This window comes from Staurois parvus, unplaced genomic scaffold (assembly GCF_062004578.1).
Source record: "Staurois parvus isolate SC_StPar_1 unplaced genomic scaffold, SC_StPar_1.0 ptg000105l, whole genome shotgun sequence".
In the NCBI taxonomy this organism is placed as follows: Eukaryota; Metazoa; Chordata; class Amphibia; order Anura; family Ranidae; genus Staurois; species Staurois parvus.
In genome coordinates, this window is record NW_028317901.1 from 2,152,269 (window position 1) to 2,167,080 (window position 14,812).

The 14,812-nt window shown below is 48.5% G+C and overlaps 1 protein-coding gene and 1 pseudogene across 1 annotated transcript in view; one reads left to right on the plus strand and one right to left on the minus strand.

Moving 5' to 3' along the window:
- STRA6 (signaling receptor and transporter of retinol STRA6) overlaps window positions 1-14,812 on the minus strand; it is an 85,366-nt gene that overhangs the window by 39,916 nt on the left and 30,638 nt on the right. Inside the window, exon 7 of the mRNA XM_089671379.1 lies at window positions 890-1,009. Within this exon, the coding sequence (XP_089527505.1) occupies window positions 890-1,009 (120 nt within the window). The remainder of the gene's footprint in view (window positions 1-889; window positions 1,010-14,812) is intronic.
- Window positions 2,352-2,444, plus strand: LOC149467604 (U2 spliceosomal RNA; annotated as a pseudogene).

The following is a 14,812-nucleotide window of genomic DNA, read 5'->3' on the forward strand; positions in this document are numbered from 1 at the left end:
GATTAATCACATGGGACAGCTTTTTGGGACAATGGGCCTATTCAATGAGACTTTCCTCCCTATTTGAAATCCCTTTACATGGACAGGACTTAGGTAACATCTAAAGTGGGCTGCAACAATGCCAGCTTTCCTCCTGATGTACTCTGAGCTTTCCAGTAATTCGTTCTAGAAAAAGTAACAAATCACCATCTTTGTACCCACAAATAAAGGCACTGTGTCCGTGTGCGCAGACGGGAGGACCCCGTAATGCTGCCACTCTGTTATGGTTCAACTGGATTACAATACATGGTAATAGCCGCAATGGGATCATTTTATCCACCCTTCCAAACATTCTGTGTGATACAAAGCAGAAATCTATCCCACTAGACACATAAATCAGCATAACACTAATAGCACATCTTTATAATATGGTTCTTACAGTATAGAAAGCCCCACCGTGACTATATCAATGCATTAACTTGTGTGTTCTATCATTTTATCCATTAGAAACGCATATATGGCATATTCTACATTGGCCATCAAAGCTCTCATAATAAAATAGATGCATTCACATATAAACCTTCATTAATAAAATCAATATGACTATGCTGAAATATGTGTATGCTCATCCAAAGCTCCTATCCACTGTGTCCAGTATACAAAATGCGGCAGAATTAGAGTTACAATGCCTGGCTCTCACACAGTTCAATCCCTCCATTAATACCCACAGCAGGACATAACTTGGTCGGTGCCAGCACACACTAAACCATCTATTTTTATACAAAGCTCGGAAATCTTGCCAGCCACCTTTTCAGGCTGTCAGTCATTCTTAGTCACAGCATGGCACATTGTAAGTGCTATAAGCCCGTATTACGTATTCTGGAGATCTTAGCAGAGTTGGGTGAATTACCTGTTCAGAGCGAGAAGACCGACGCCATTCTTGTACCAACATCACAGGGTACATCAAGCTAAGCACGGCCAGGCAGCAGATTTGCGGCAAGGTTGACAATAGGGAGTAATATCTGTAGTACTAGAGGATAGCCCAAAAAAATATATTAATGTATAATTTGTAGCGGGTTTTAAATATACACTATATATATAGCGGGTAAAGAAAAGTATTGAACACTTCACCATTCTAAAGGAGCTATTGACATGAAATTTTCATCACGTCAGTAACAACCCATGCAATCCATACATACAAAGTACGAAAACAAATAAGTTCATAAATTATGTGTAATAAAATGGAATGACACAGGGGAAAAGTTTGAACACGCTAACTGACATTTTTTTAATGCTTGGTACGAAATCCTTTGTTGGTAATGGCAGCTTTATATGCCGCCTGCATGAAGAAATGAGTCACATGCATTGCTCAGGTGTGATTTTTGCCCATTCTTCCACATAGTCTTCAAATCTTGAAGGTTTTGTGGGCTTCTTCTATGAAATCTGAACTTTAGTTCTTTCCATAGATTTTCTGTTAGATTCAAGTCAGGTGATTGGCTGGACCATTCTAGCAGTTTTATTTCTTTCTTTGAAACCAATTGAGAGTTTCCTTGGCTTTGTGTTTGGGATCATTGTCTTGCTGAAATTTCCACCTTTGTTTCATCTTCATCATCCTGGTAGATGGCAGCAGATTTTTATCAAGAGTGTCTTGATACGTTTTTCCATTCATCCTTCCTTCAATGACATGAAGTTTGCCAGTGCTGCATGCTGAAAAACAGCCCCATACCATGGTGTTCCCACCTCCAAACTTCACTGTTGGTATGCTGTTTTTGGGTTGATGTGCAGTGCCATTTGACCTCCAAACATGGTGTGTATTATGGCATCAAAAGAGTTCAACTTTGGTCTCATCTGACCAGACTATATTCTCCTAGTATTTCACTGACTTGTCTAATTGTTGTGCCTCACCCTTTAAACAAGCTTCAACATACTTTTTTTTCAGCAATGGAGTCTTGCATGGTGAGCGTGCATACAGGCCATGGTGATTGAGTGCATTATTTATTGTTTTCTTTGAAACAATTGTACCTGCTAATTCCAGGTCTTTCAGAAGCTCTCCACAAGTGGTCCGTGGCTCCTGGACAAATATTCTAATAATTCTTTTCACTCCTCTGTGAGAAATCTTGCAAGGAGCACCTGATCATGGCTGGTTTATGGGGAAATTATGTTCTTTCCACTTCCAGATTATGGCCCCAACAGTGCTCACTAGAACATTCAGAAGTTGAGAAATGCTTCTGTAACCAATGCCATCAGTATGTTTAGCAACAATAAGGTTGCAAAGGTCTTGAGAGAGCTCTTTGCTTTGACCCATCATGAGATGTTTCTTGTGGGACACCTTGGTAATGAGACACCTTTTTATAGGCCATCAGTTGCAACTGATCGCTTCTCGGCCTTTTGGCTAAGATCAAGTGTAGTATCGACCTTGCCTTTAGGGGTGTCCCTGCTTCCAGCTAGGACGTTGAGAACCACTTGCATCTATCCCAGCCATTTGGTCTGTGTGGGGTACCCTCTACTCGGCCTGGTAGGATCGTCGATTAAATTCGGCTTCACCTGCTTGCTGCTAATGGGTTTGAGGCTTAGCCCCCACACAGAACGAGTTTGTGATCTTCCCCCCCCCTTGTTCACTCTGCGTTACTACCTCCGGGCAGTAGACGCTCAATAGCCTTTTCAAAGGCTAAGCAAGAGTGAAGCCGCCGAGGAAGAAGAAGGAGAAGGAATCCGCTGAAGATCTCTGGGAAGCCCTCCTGAGAACTCCTCTGCGACAAGATGGGGAAGAGTAAGCAAACCGCGAAGAAGCCACTGACCGCCACCGCCGCCCCCTGCCAAGACCCCGGGGGCTTCTCCTCCACCTCCACCTCAGAACGCTCCGGCCCTGCAGAAGGTCTCCCCCCTCTGGAGCCCTGGATGAAGCAGACAGTCGTGCTGCGGCTGAAAGAGGTGGAAGGCAGAATCCCTGACATGACCCCGGAAGTCTTTGGCAAGAAGATGATCCTGGAACAAGGATTTAGCAAGGCAGAGACCCTGTCCGTGCAATCCTTCATGAAAGGTATTTTCTTCGTAACTTTTGTATCATTACAGGTATGCAGAAGGTACTGGGAGACAGTGAAGACCTCTGGGCCCGACTCCCTTTTCCGCAAGTTTATTGCGAATTCTCCCATTCAAAGGGACGAAAGGCGGATCACGGTATCCATGAGGAACCCTCACGTCCCTGGAAGAGACATCGCCACCTATCTCCAAAGGTTTTGCGTCGTGTTGAAGGACCCAGTCCGGATACTAGACGCCAACGGCTTCTGGACAGGTAAGTGGTCTGTGTTTTGCAGATTGCTGAGAGATCGTCCCGCTGGAGATCTCCAACACCTGCAACAGTGCTTTTCCCTGGGAGTGTCAGCAGGACTCCTACATTACCCGGATCAACCCCAGTCATGCCGCAGGTGCGGACAGCCGGGGCACGAGGGTAAGGATTGCCATGTGCTTTCATGTAGGTTCTGCCGGTCTGCAGGTCACGAGACCAAGGATTGCCCGAGGTCCAAAACCTGCAACCTCTGTGGACGGTCAGAGCACGTCTACAGGGACTGCCCAGAGAGAAGCAGGACGTACGCTGGGGCCCTGAGCAAGGGCCCTGCTGCCAAACCAGCGCCACAGAAGTCTCAGAAGGACCCAGGTAAGAGGAACCCCCCTCCCCCCACCCCAGCCCCCCCCCGGACCCTGGCCCTCCTGCCCCCCCCCCCGCCCCTGGCCCTCCTGCCCCTGCCCCTCCCGCCCCTGGCCCTCCCGCCCCTGGCCCTCCCCCCGCCCCTTGCCCCCCTGCCCCACCCCTCCCGGGCCCGGTTCCACCCCCCCCTGACCTGTCCTCACAGGAGGATTTCCCGCCCCTTCCCCCTGCCACCCCCGTCAGCAGCTCTGCGGCGGGGATCAGGAAGCGGAAGAAGGAGCAGGCTAGCCCGGCGGCGGAGGACTCCTCCTCCGCCACCAAACGGCCTGCTGTCCTCCAGGAGGCTGCAGGTCCTGACCCCGTGGGGGAGGACCTCGACACACTGGAGGAAGAGGAAGAGGTGGAAGAAGAGATGGCTCTGACCCGGTCGGGGCCAGATCTCTCCACCGACTTTGATGAGGTCCTCAACGAGGTCCTCAACCAGATCGGACTGAGCCAGGACCATGGCCAGGCCGCAGAGGTCGCCCCCCTCCCCAGGGGAGGTAAGCACAGCCCCTGCCGACTAACCCCTTCATCTCTTTCCCATGATGGCTGAGATCTCTATCTTCTCCATTAATGTGATGAGCATCAAGGATGTGTCTAGGAGGCAGACTGTGCTGACCTTTCTTTCCACACAGCAGAGTGATGTCTACATGCTTCAGGAGTGCGCACTTCCCCCTCTGAGGAGGTACACTCATTTGTCCTCCCAGTGGACCCACGGTCCCTCCTACTGGTCTGGGGGTGGCGATTGCAAGTCCGCAGGAGTAGCGGTTCTTATCAGGGGAGGACGCTTCACTGTTGACTCCGTCCATGAACTCATCTGTGGCCGCCTTCTGGTCATAGACGGTTCGTGGGCGGGGGAGCCCGTTAGGCTCATCAACGTGTACGCCTCCCCGGAGAAGAATGCGCGGCTGGAACTTTTCCAAACCCTGCGGACGCAACTCGTCACAACGAGAACAGTAGTAATCGGCGCTGATTTTAACTGTCCGATAGAGGAGGATGGGCACAGCTCCAGCATGTACGCAAAACTCGACGCCACCTCGAAGCTGCTCCGGGAGGTGATTGCGGAGGCTTCCCTGCAGGACGCAGTGGGATCCGTGGGGCGCGGTTCCGTGAACTACTCATGGAGCCGCCCCGACGGATCTGTGCGTTCCAGGATTGACTTTGTGCTCACCTCCAGGGCAGTCAGGCACCGCGGGTTCTCCATGGTTCCCTGCTTTTTCTCTGACCACAGGGCCATTCACTTTCAAGGCGATCTGGGAGAGGGCTTTGCCCCGGGCCCAGGCTCTTGGAAGCTGAATTGCACCCTGCTGGACGATGAGGAACTGCTAGAGGAGCTCAGGGAAACCTACGGTGCCTGTCGAGAGGATAAGTCTTTCTTTCCCAAGGTAAGCGACTGGTGGGAGTTCGTGAAAGTCAAGCTGCGCAGCTTCTTTCAGGCCAGGGGACGCCAGCAAGTGTGTGCCAGGAGGAGGGAACTCAGGAGGCTGCAGCATCAGCTGCAGTCCCTGCAGGACCTTCATCACTGTGGCTGGGACGTGAGGCAAGACCTGGAGGACACCAAGAAGAGCTTGAAAAAGTACTTTGAGGAAGAATCCAGGCACATTGTCTTCCGTGCCAAGGTGGAGCATCTAGAGAAAGGTGAGAAGTGTAACTCTTTCTTTTTCAGGAAACTCCACTCAGGACACACACCCCTGTCTGAGCTGCGCGACAAGACTGGAACACTCCAGAAGGGGAAGGAGGCCGTGATGGAAGTGGTCAGTGACTACTACTCCGACCTCTACTCCCCCAAAGAAACAAACACGGAAGCGGTCGACAGGTTCTTGTCAGGTATCTCTAACGCTATTGATCCTGCAGGTTTGTCGGACACCAACGCCCCCTTGACGTTGGAGGAGCTACACTCTGCCGCTAAATCCTTTAGGCGGGGCAGGACCCCGGACTGCGACGGTCTCCCAGCAGAGCTCTATGTAGCGCTGTGGGACCTCGTGGGCCCGGACCTGCTCGAGCTGTACGAGGAGATGGTGGTGGAGGGCAAGATGCCTCCTTCGTTGAGGGAGGGGATGATCACGATCCTGTACAAGCGTAAGGGGGAGAGATGTACCTCCCCACCTAGCCTCCCCCCCCCTATCTCCCCCTCATCTCTTCCCTCCTCTGACCTCGCAACCGCACTGCCCCCCTCCACACCCAAGACCCCGCTTACCGTAACCCCACCAGCTCTGCACTCCTTCAGCCCCGCTACCACTGAGGAAGTCACCAGGGTCTTCTCTGAAGCCCGCCTCACTACCTGCCCCCTAGACCCTATCCCCTCTCGACTCCTCCAGTCACCCCCCTCTTCCCTCATCTGCTCCCTCACCCACATCTTCAATCTCTCCCTCTCTACCGGCGTATTCCCCTCCCCCCTAAAGCATGCGCACATCACCCCCATACTCAAAAAGCCCTCCCTGGACCCCTCTGACCCAAACAACCTCAGACCCATCTCCCTGCTGCCACTCACTTCCAAACTCCTGGAGCGCTTAGTCTACAACCGCCTAAGCGCCCACCTAACTGACAACAACCTCCTTGATCCACTACAGTCCGGCTTCCGTCCCCTACACTCCACCGAAACCGCCCTCCTCAAAATCACCAACGACCTACTTACCGCCAAAGCCAAAGGCGACTACTCTGTCCTCCTCCTCCTGGACCTCTCCACGGCCTTCGACACAGTTGACCACCCCCTCCTCCTTAATAAACTATTCTCCCTTGGCATCAGAGACACCGCTCTCTCCTGGTTCTCCTCTTACCTATCCCGACGCTCCTTCAGCGTTTCCTACAATGGTGCCACCTCCCCTTCCCTCCCCCTCTCTGTTGGGGTCCCCCAGGGCTCTGTCCTTGGACCCCTTCTCTTCTCCATCTACACCTCCTCCCTTGGCAAACTCATACACTCCCACGGCTTCAACTACCATCTCTATGCTGATGACACTCAAATTTACCTCTCCACCCCTCACCTCACCTCCACTTTCTCCGCCCGCATCACTCACCTCCTAAACGACATCTCTGACTGGATGTCGCTCCATTTCCTCAAACTCAACCTCTCCAAAACCGAGCTTCTCGTCTTCCCTCCTGCCCGCGCCCCCCCCCCCATCCTATCCATCACTACTAACATCACCACCATCAATCCCGCCCCGCAAGCCAAAGTCCTTGGGGTCATTCTGGACTCTAACCTCTCCTTCCAACCTCATGTCAAATCACTGACAAACACATGCAGGCTCCACCTCCGCAATATCGCCAAAATACGCACCTTCCTTACCCCAGACACCGCTAAACTACTTGTGCACTCCCTGATTATCTCACGCCTTGACTACTGCAACTCCCTCCTCACCGGCCTACCCCAGTGCAAACTCTCCCCGCTTCAGACCATCCTGAACTCAGCTGCCAGACTCATCCACCTCACCAGCCGCTCCACCTCTGCCACCCCCCTCTGCCTCTCCCTCCACTGGCTCCCTATCGCCCAACGCATCAAATTCAAACTACTCACTCTGACCTACAAAGCCATTCACAACACTGCCCCTAACTACCTCACCGACCTGATTCCCAAGTACCACCCTACCCGTACCCTTCGCTCTTCACAGGACCTCCTTCTATCTTGCTCCCTGGTCTCCTCCTCACACGCACGTCTGCAAGACTTCTCCAGGTCCTCCCCCATCCTCTGGAACTCACTACCCCAATCCATCAGACTGTCACCTTCCCTCCTCACCTTCAGGCGCTCCCTGAAAACCCACCTCTTCAGGGAAGCCTACCCCACCCTCACCTAACTGCTGCTCTCCTTCATTCCTCCTACCACTCCATCTCCCACAGCCACTTCCTCCTGTACCACTACCCCCTCCCTCCCAGATTGTAAGCTCGAAAGAGTAGGGCCCTCTTACCCCTCGTGTGCTGTTCGTAGCTGCTGTAATGTTTCATGTATTGTCCCCCCCTCTATTGTACAGCGCTGAGCAAACCCTTTGGCGCTATATAAACTCAATGTAATGTAATAATAATAATAAAGATGTGACTTGAAAAATTGGCGTCCCATCTCTCTCCTGAACGTGGACTACAAGATCCTCGCCAAAGTCATGGCGAACAGGCTGAAGGCTGTCATCGGACAGATCATCCACCCGGATCAGACTTGTGGCATTCCTAGCCGCAGGATTGCGGACAGCCTAGCACTTGTCCGGGACACGGTCCAATACATCAAGGACCGCCGTGTGCACGCGGCCCTGGTCAGTCTTGACCAGGAAAAGGCCTTTGACCGTGTCTCCCATGGGTTTATGTGCAGAGCCCTGCGCAGGTTTGGTCTCGGGGAAATGTTTTGTTCGTATGTGGATATTATGTATAATGACATTTGCAGTTCCGTGCAGGTGAACGGCTGGAAAACTGACCCCTTCCCGGTCCTCTCTGGGGTCAGACAAGGCTGCCCTCTTTCACCTCTGCTTTTTGTTTGCTGTATAGAGCTCTTCGCCGAATGCATCAGACGGAATCCAGAGATCGGGGGAATCACCGCACCGGGACCAGACAGACGGGAAGTGAAGTGCTCGCTCTACATGGACGACGTGACGGTGTTCTGTGCCAACCAGCGCTCCATCGACCTGCTCGTCCAGACCTGCGAGGACTTCGGCCAAGCTTCGGGGGCAAAGGTCAACTTCGGGAAGTCGGAAGTCATGCTCTTCGGAAAGTGGTTCCTGCCTTCTTCTGCATCCATGCCCTTTGGCATCAAGACAGACTTCATGAAAATTTTGGGAGTTTGGTTTGGCGCCGAGGGCGCAGCCCTGAAGTCTTGGGAGGAGAGACTGGCTAAAATGCGGCAGAAATTTGGACTTTGGAGCCTCAGAGACCTCACCATCGAAGGGAAGACACTGGTACTCCGCAGCGAGATTCTCCCTGTGTTGCAGTACCTCGCCCAGGCCTGGCCCCCTCGGGTCAACACCTGTAAGGCCATCACCAGGGCGGTGTTTCACTTCATCTGGGGCTCCAAGATGGACAGAGTGAAGCGGGCAGTCATGTTCAAGGAACCCCTCAAGGGCGGTAAGGGCGTGCCCGACAGCGCCACCCAACTGAGGGTGTTCTTTGCTTGCAACTGCATCCGCAGAACTTTGCCCAAACGGATTATGGACTCTGGCGGGAACGCAATGTCTCGCTTCTTCCTGTTGCCTCTCTGGAGGTCCCTCGGGTGGGACACTTGGGATAGTTCCATCCCCTACAACTGGGACACTCCTTGGTACTACTTGGATACCTTCAAGTTCATCAGGGAGCAAGGGCTGCAGGGAGTCAAGCCTGACTTGTGGAAGCCAAAGACCATCTACAAGCTGATCAGAGCAAGCGACATTTTGGAGTCGGTTCCAGGCCTGCCTTCAGACACCTGTAAGGTGGTCTGGAGGAATGTTTCTTCCAACATTCTCACCAACAGGCACAAAGACCTGGCATGGATGGCAATCCAAGGGGGGTTGCCTCTCAGGACATTTATGCATGCCAGGAACCTGAGCAGATACAGACACTGCCCTTTCTGCATCATCCATGAGGAAACGTCTCACCACGTTTTCTGGGAGTGCTCATTTGCTCAGGCCCTGTTGGGGGCCCTGGAACCTGAACTCAAGGACTTTGTACCACAGACAGCCATCACTCACTTTGGGGTGTTGAATGGACTATTCTGTGGGACTTTTTCTCTGGAGGACATTGACGGCGCCTGGCGGGTGCTGTGTTGTTTTAAGGACGCTTTATGGTGCGCCAGAAAGCGCCTCATCCACCAGCGGGAGAGGATGTCCATTGAGGACTGCCGCAGACTGATCCTCAGTCTGCTCAGAGACTATACCTTGATGGACTTTAAGGAGGAAGAGGACGTCTGAAGATTCCCCCCTTCCCCATACTCCCCCTTGCGTGTCTTTGTCCCTTCAATAAAGCTTCGGGCCTGTGTTTCCCCCTTTTTTCCCCCTTCCCCCCCACACACCCGATGCCTATTGTAGATTGTAGCGTTCGGTTTTCGTTTTTGCATGATTTTGTGACATTAGGAAAAGTATTGTGTATTAGGATGCTACGGTTTTTGGGGTAAGCGGCGTTATGCATGACGTGGTGGTCTGGAGATTCGTCCTCCACGCACATCACGTCAGGCATCATACCGCTGAGCGAATGTATTTATTTCTGAATGTATTTATTGTATGCTTGGAACTGTATTGCTATGTGGTGCGCTGCGTCGCAGTACAGGGTGAGATGTACCCCGATTACAAGTATCATGTTGTTTTTGATGCTTCTGTAATAAAAGTATCTTTTCAATCAAAAATCAGTTGCAACTGAACCAGCTAATATTAATTTGTGCTGACTGCTTTCTAATTACTGATATATTTCAAATGGTGTTTTGGCTTTCCATGCCTTTTTCCACCTCCCTTTCTTCATGTGTTCAATACTTTTTCCCGTGTCATTTCATTTTATTACACATAACTTAATTTCAGAACTTATTTGTTTTGGTTTCTTTGTATGTATGGATTGCATGTCAATAGCACCTTTAGAAATATATTTACTGAGAATAATGGAGATGTGTTCAATACCTATTTTACCAGCTTTATAGTATATCTTATTACAGTAAATATATTATTATATAAACAATATATACAGTACATCAATTCATATACATTGACTGTAATATGCAGATTAATTAAATTTCTTTGCAGAAAAAAGTACAGATTTGATTGGATTGTGAGTGTCCTTTTATTAATAGACTGGCTTCACACTGCCCCAGTGCAGTCCTACTACACATTTACTAAAGGGCTGCTGCCTGCATTTTTTGTGTGGGTTAGCTTCACTTTGCCATAGACATCTATGAAGTCCTGCGGTTTTGGTGCAGTTTCAAAACGTGTATCAAAGATGCAGCATGCAGGAGTTCTGGTGCGCTTTCTGAAACAGCACCAAAACCGCAGGACCTCATTGAAGTCTATGGGAAAGCGCAGCTAACCTGCATGAAAAACCAACTGCGCTTTAGCAAAAGTGCAGCAGGGCAGTGTGAGGCTGCCCTTATTCTCTTGGTTTACAAATGATTTTCTACCCACTTTCTATATAGAGTAATCATTCTGATATTCCATTTATTTTGGAAATTTTGTAATAAAAATGCACCCTAAGTAGAGCTGCATACTTTCTCAAAAGTAATAATGGATCATTACAAAATGTAGTACAGCAATAACATAAACATTGAAATCAACAGATGCATTAAAATGCATCTCAACGCATAAATTTAGGATGTCCATCAATGATGACGCATATCAATACACTCTGATGCATGTTGACACTCATTACAATACACTGCCATAACCATAGAAAATGCAGGACAACGCAAGTTAATTTGTGTTGAAGTGCGTTGCCATGCATTTTGATGTGCTTTCATTGATTTCAGGGGAAAATGCATTGGTGTGCAGGCAGACATAAAATATAAATATGCACAGATGGTAGTGTAGAGTCTGCTTTTGGCCTATGCAGAATTTAGAACAATACTAATACTCTGGCGTTTGATAGGACTTGATGGTTTTTTTTTATGTAACTTTTTACTTTGATGCACAGTGGACATAAAATGTCTACACACCCCTGTTAAAATGTCAGGTTTATGTGATGTATAAAAATTAGACAAAGATAAATCATTTTAGAACTTTTTCCACCTTTAATGCTACCTTAAAACACATTAAAGGTGGAAAAAGTTCCAAAATTTTTATCTTTGTCTCATTTTTTTACATCACAGAAACCTGACATTTTAACAGGGGTGTGTAGACTTTTTATATCCACTGTAAGCATTTCATAGAATCTGGCCAAATGTGCTTATCTTGGTTGAAACATATTTTCAGGCAAAATATAAAGTATTTCACTAATGCTTTCTAAAATCCTTGCAAATAACTTCATTTTAAATCCAATCACACATTTTAACTACTAAAAATGATTGGCAACTTCCTAACCTGTGTAAAAAAATGAATCACAAGCCATTTACAGGTAGTCCACTCAGATGATCTCAAATAACAATCTTCTTTGAATGTGAACTGAAGATTTTAAGGAATAAACTAGTTTTTTTGGGCATACTTCACTAGGTATGCGATCCCTTTTATTTTTTTTATACTATGGATACTATGGCCACTATTTGAGCGTGGAGTGCCATTACCTTCACCCTTTAATGGTCTAACCTTTTTGGAGCATCGTCCTTTATGGCTGCTGGTCTGCTATGGTGAAATTGAGATTGCACATCTTCAAGCTGAGCGTCCTATGATCATATATAACTTTATGGTCCATCTGGTCTGGTAAGAGGCTCTGACATCTATATGTGGAGGTGGTGGAGTTTTTTTCACATTGTGGTGTATTATCGGCACCTAGATCGCACTTGGTACTCTTTTTGCATTTTTAACCTAGCAACCAATCCGTTTTTCTCTTTTGTAATGCTGCTGTAATTCATAGCATCAAAGAAAGAAACTGACTGGTGATATGAAAACAGTGAGCAATATAGGCAGAAACTTCATATACGGCACTTAACGTTGATGTTCACATTGAAAGCCCATGAGCTTGCTATTTGCTTTGACAGGTTTTTTGTTTTTTTTTTTTTTTAAGTCCGCAAACGTGCAAACTACAACGAAAAACCCGTAAGTGATCACAAAAAATGTGCAAGTGCGAACACCACACAAAAAAGTGCACTTAGGGGTGTGTTTGTCCTACCCCCGGAAGGGTTGGACCGTTCACCCGATCCCCCGGGGCACGAAGCTCCTGACCGGGACAAGGTTCCCATTTGGTCCTCCTGGCCAAAAGGCCTGGTGGACCACCGTTCCTTATGCCCAGCCAAAGCCGGACATCCAGTACTAGGCAAGGGGGTTCTCCCGAAGAGAAAACCCCCTAGGGATCAGGGGAGGAAGGAACCGTATGGCCACACATCCTCCCCCTAGACTTCAGGTAAGGCCCAAGGACCCACACCCTCCATCCGTGAAAAACACACACATAAGAACAGAAAAAGTGACAAAACGTGGGAGTGATTAAATAAATAAATAAAAAATAAAAAAGTGGTACCGTGCCTAATAGTGCACAGACCAGGCCCTGAGGCCTGTAGCAAAAATTGCCCCGGACTTAGCCAAAAGACCTGGTCCTTAGGGCGCTGTGCAAAAAGAGGTGAAAAACAGTGGCCATGTGTCATCTTCACACCGTGGGGTCCCACACCCAAGTGTTACTAGTGACACCCCTGAGAGCGTCTTCCCCAGGGGGCACTGAGTTTGCGGACTTTTTGCGTCCCCGGCCCCAGGCCAGACCAAGGTAGATCCGTCCAAATCAGGAGGTACTGGGTCTTTCCAGCTTTCCCAGAGGAATTACTCCCAAGGTCCCAGAGCGTATCGTGGCGCCCCCTGGTTTCTGTCCCTCCGGTCCAGCCTTCCGGACCCCCATCATACCAGTGAGGGTACTATACAACAACCATCCCCGCAAAGCTAGAATGGTCGGGAGCACCCCCACTGGACACTGATAAGAACAGATACTACACTTGATCTTAGCCAAACAGTTAAAACAGCTGCCATCATTCTACAATACACTATGGGTCAGACAACATAGAGCAGTCACAAACCACCCTCTGCAAGTATCATTTCCATATCATAGAGAGACTTTGGGTCTAACACCCAATTTTGCAGTTAAAATACAACTGAAATTTCAGTGGATGATAGGAGAGTAAAATACTCAGCAAAGGACTGGAACCCAAAAAGTAGGTCACAAGTATGACTATGGTTTAACACACCAAGTTCCACTTAACATTAAGAGGACCAGTGCTAAATGATTTTTGTATTAATTAATTATTATGTAACATTCAAGCACGTAAGACATGAGTGAATGTCAGGAGCACGTAGTTTTGGCTTTGAAGCACTTTTCCTGTCTGTCTGTCTACCTGCAAGGTGACTGATGTGGCCAGTCTCTGGGTGGAGACCAAACCTGATATAAGCCAGCCAAGCCTGCAGTCTCATGCTTGTGATAGCTTTTGTAACACGTGCTCAAGCTCCCTATTTTTCTGTCCTGCTGCTTGGATTTCCCTGTTTATGACCTCAGATCAGATATTGACTATTTTCTGAACTCAGCCAGCCTTTTGACTACGAATAGGACCCTGACTACTCTGACCCTTGCCTGCCTTGTACCTGGACTGTCATTGAACCATTCTGCCTGTTTGCCAACCGCCTTGTACCTCTTTGCTTTGCTCAGTTTGCGCTTGCCCCAGGCTGGGGGCCAGGCACTATAGCATTCTGTTTAAGTCCAGGGGGCAACGAGTAGTGGTAAGCCTGCTTACTTTATGGGAAAGGGGGCTGTTATAGGTGAAGAACGCAGAAGCTAGCTATAGTGTTTGACCACCTGTGTTAGGGGTACGTTTATTTGCCTATTAGATAGGTAGTGGGACTGTTCTCCAACATCTGACCACCACTTAATGTATATGGATTGTCACTTCTTTAAATACTTAGCAACCACTGCAAATCCTTGCTCTAATACTGCTCCCATTACAGTACTTTAAAGTCAAATTTCAGGCAAACCTCTCTCTAAATGGTTCAGATACATACAATACATGTGAACTGTTTTCCCTGCCACAGGAGATAAAATTCTATTCAGCCAATTTGTGGTCCAGACATCCAAGCTACATCAATCTGCTCTCTCCATCCTTCTGCTAGCTGTCAGTATTAGATCCTGTTCACAAAGGCGTCTGTTTGGAAACATCAGTTTTGAAGAATCTTATACACAACAAACATTTACAAAGTATAAGAGTTTGAAGATGCTTTTTAAAGCTATTAGAGTCGCTTGTTAAACTCTAAAGAAGCCTGGAATCCCTGAAAACCATGGTGCTCTCTCATGCATAGGGCAGCTATGCTTCTGTGGTTATCAATTTTACACTCACTACTGGCCCATGGGCAGCCGTACTGACTAATGATACTGTACTAGACAGCAACTATGGAAGCTGGTCACTATTTAAAGCTTAGAGTGCCACAGTATTAAGGAATTCCAGGGTTCTACAAAGATCAACAGACTTGGTGTTGAGTCACCCGGAAGTGCTTGCACTGCAAGGTAATTATCCGCTACTGGAGCTATTTACTTTAGTGCATCATTTAGTCTGGCAGTATAAAATAGAGCTCTTATTGGGATTGTTTGCTGTAGCTTTAAACA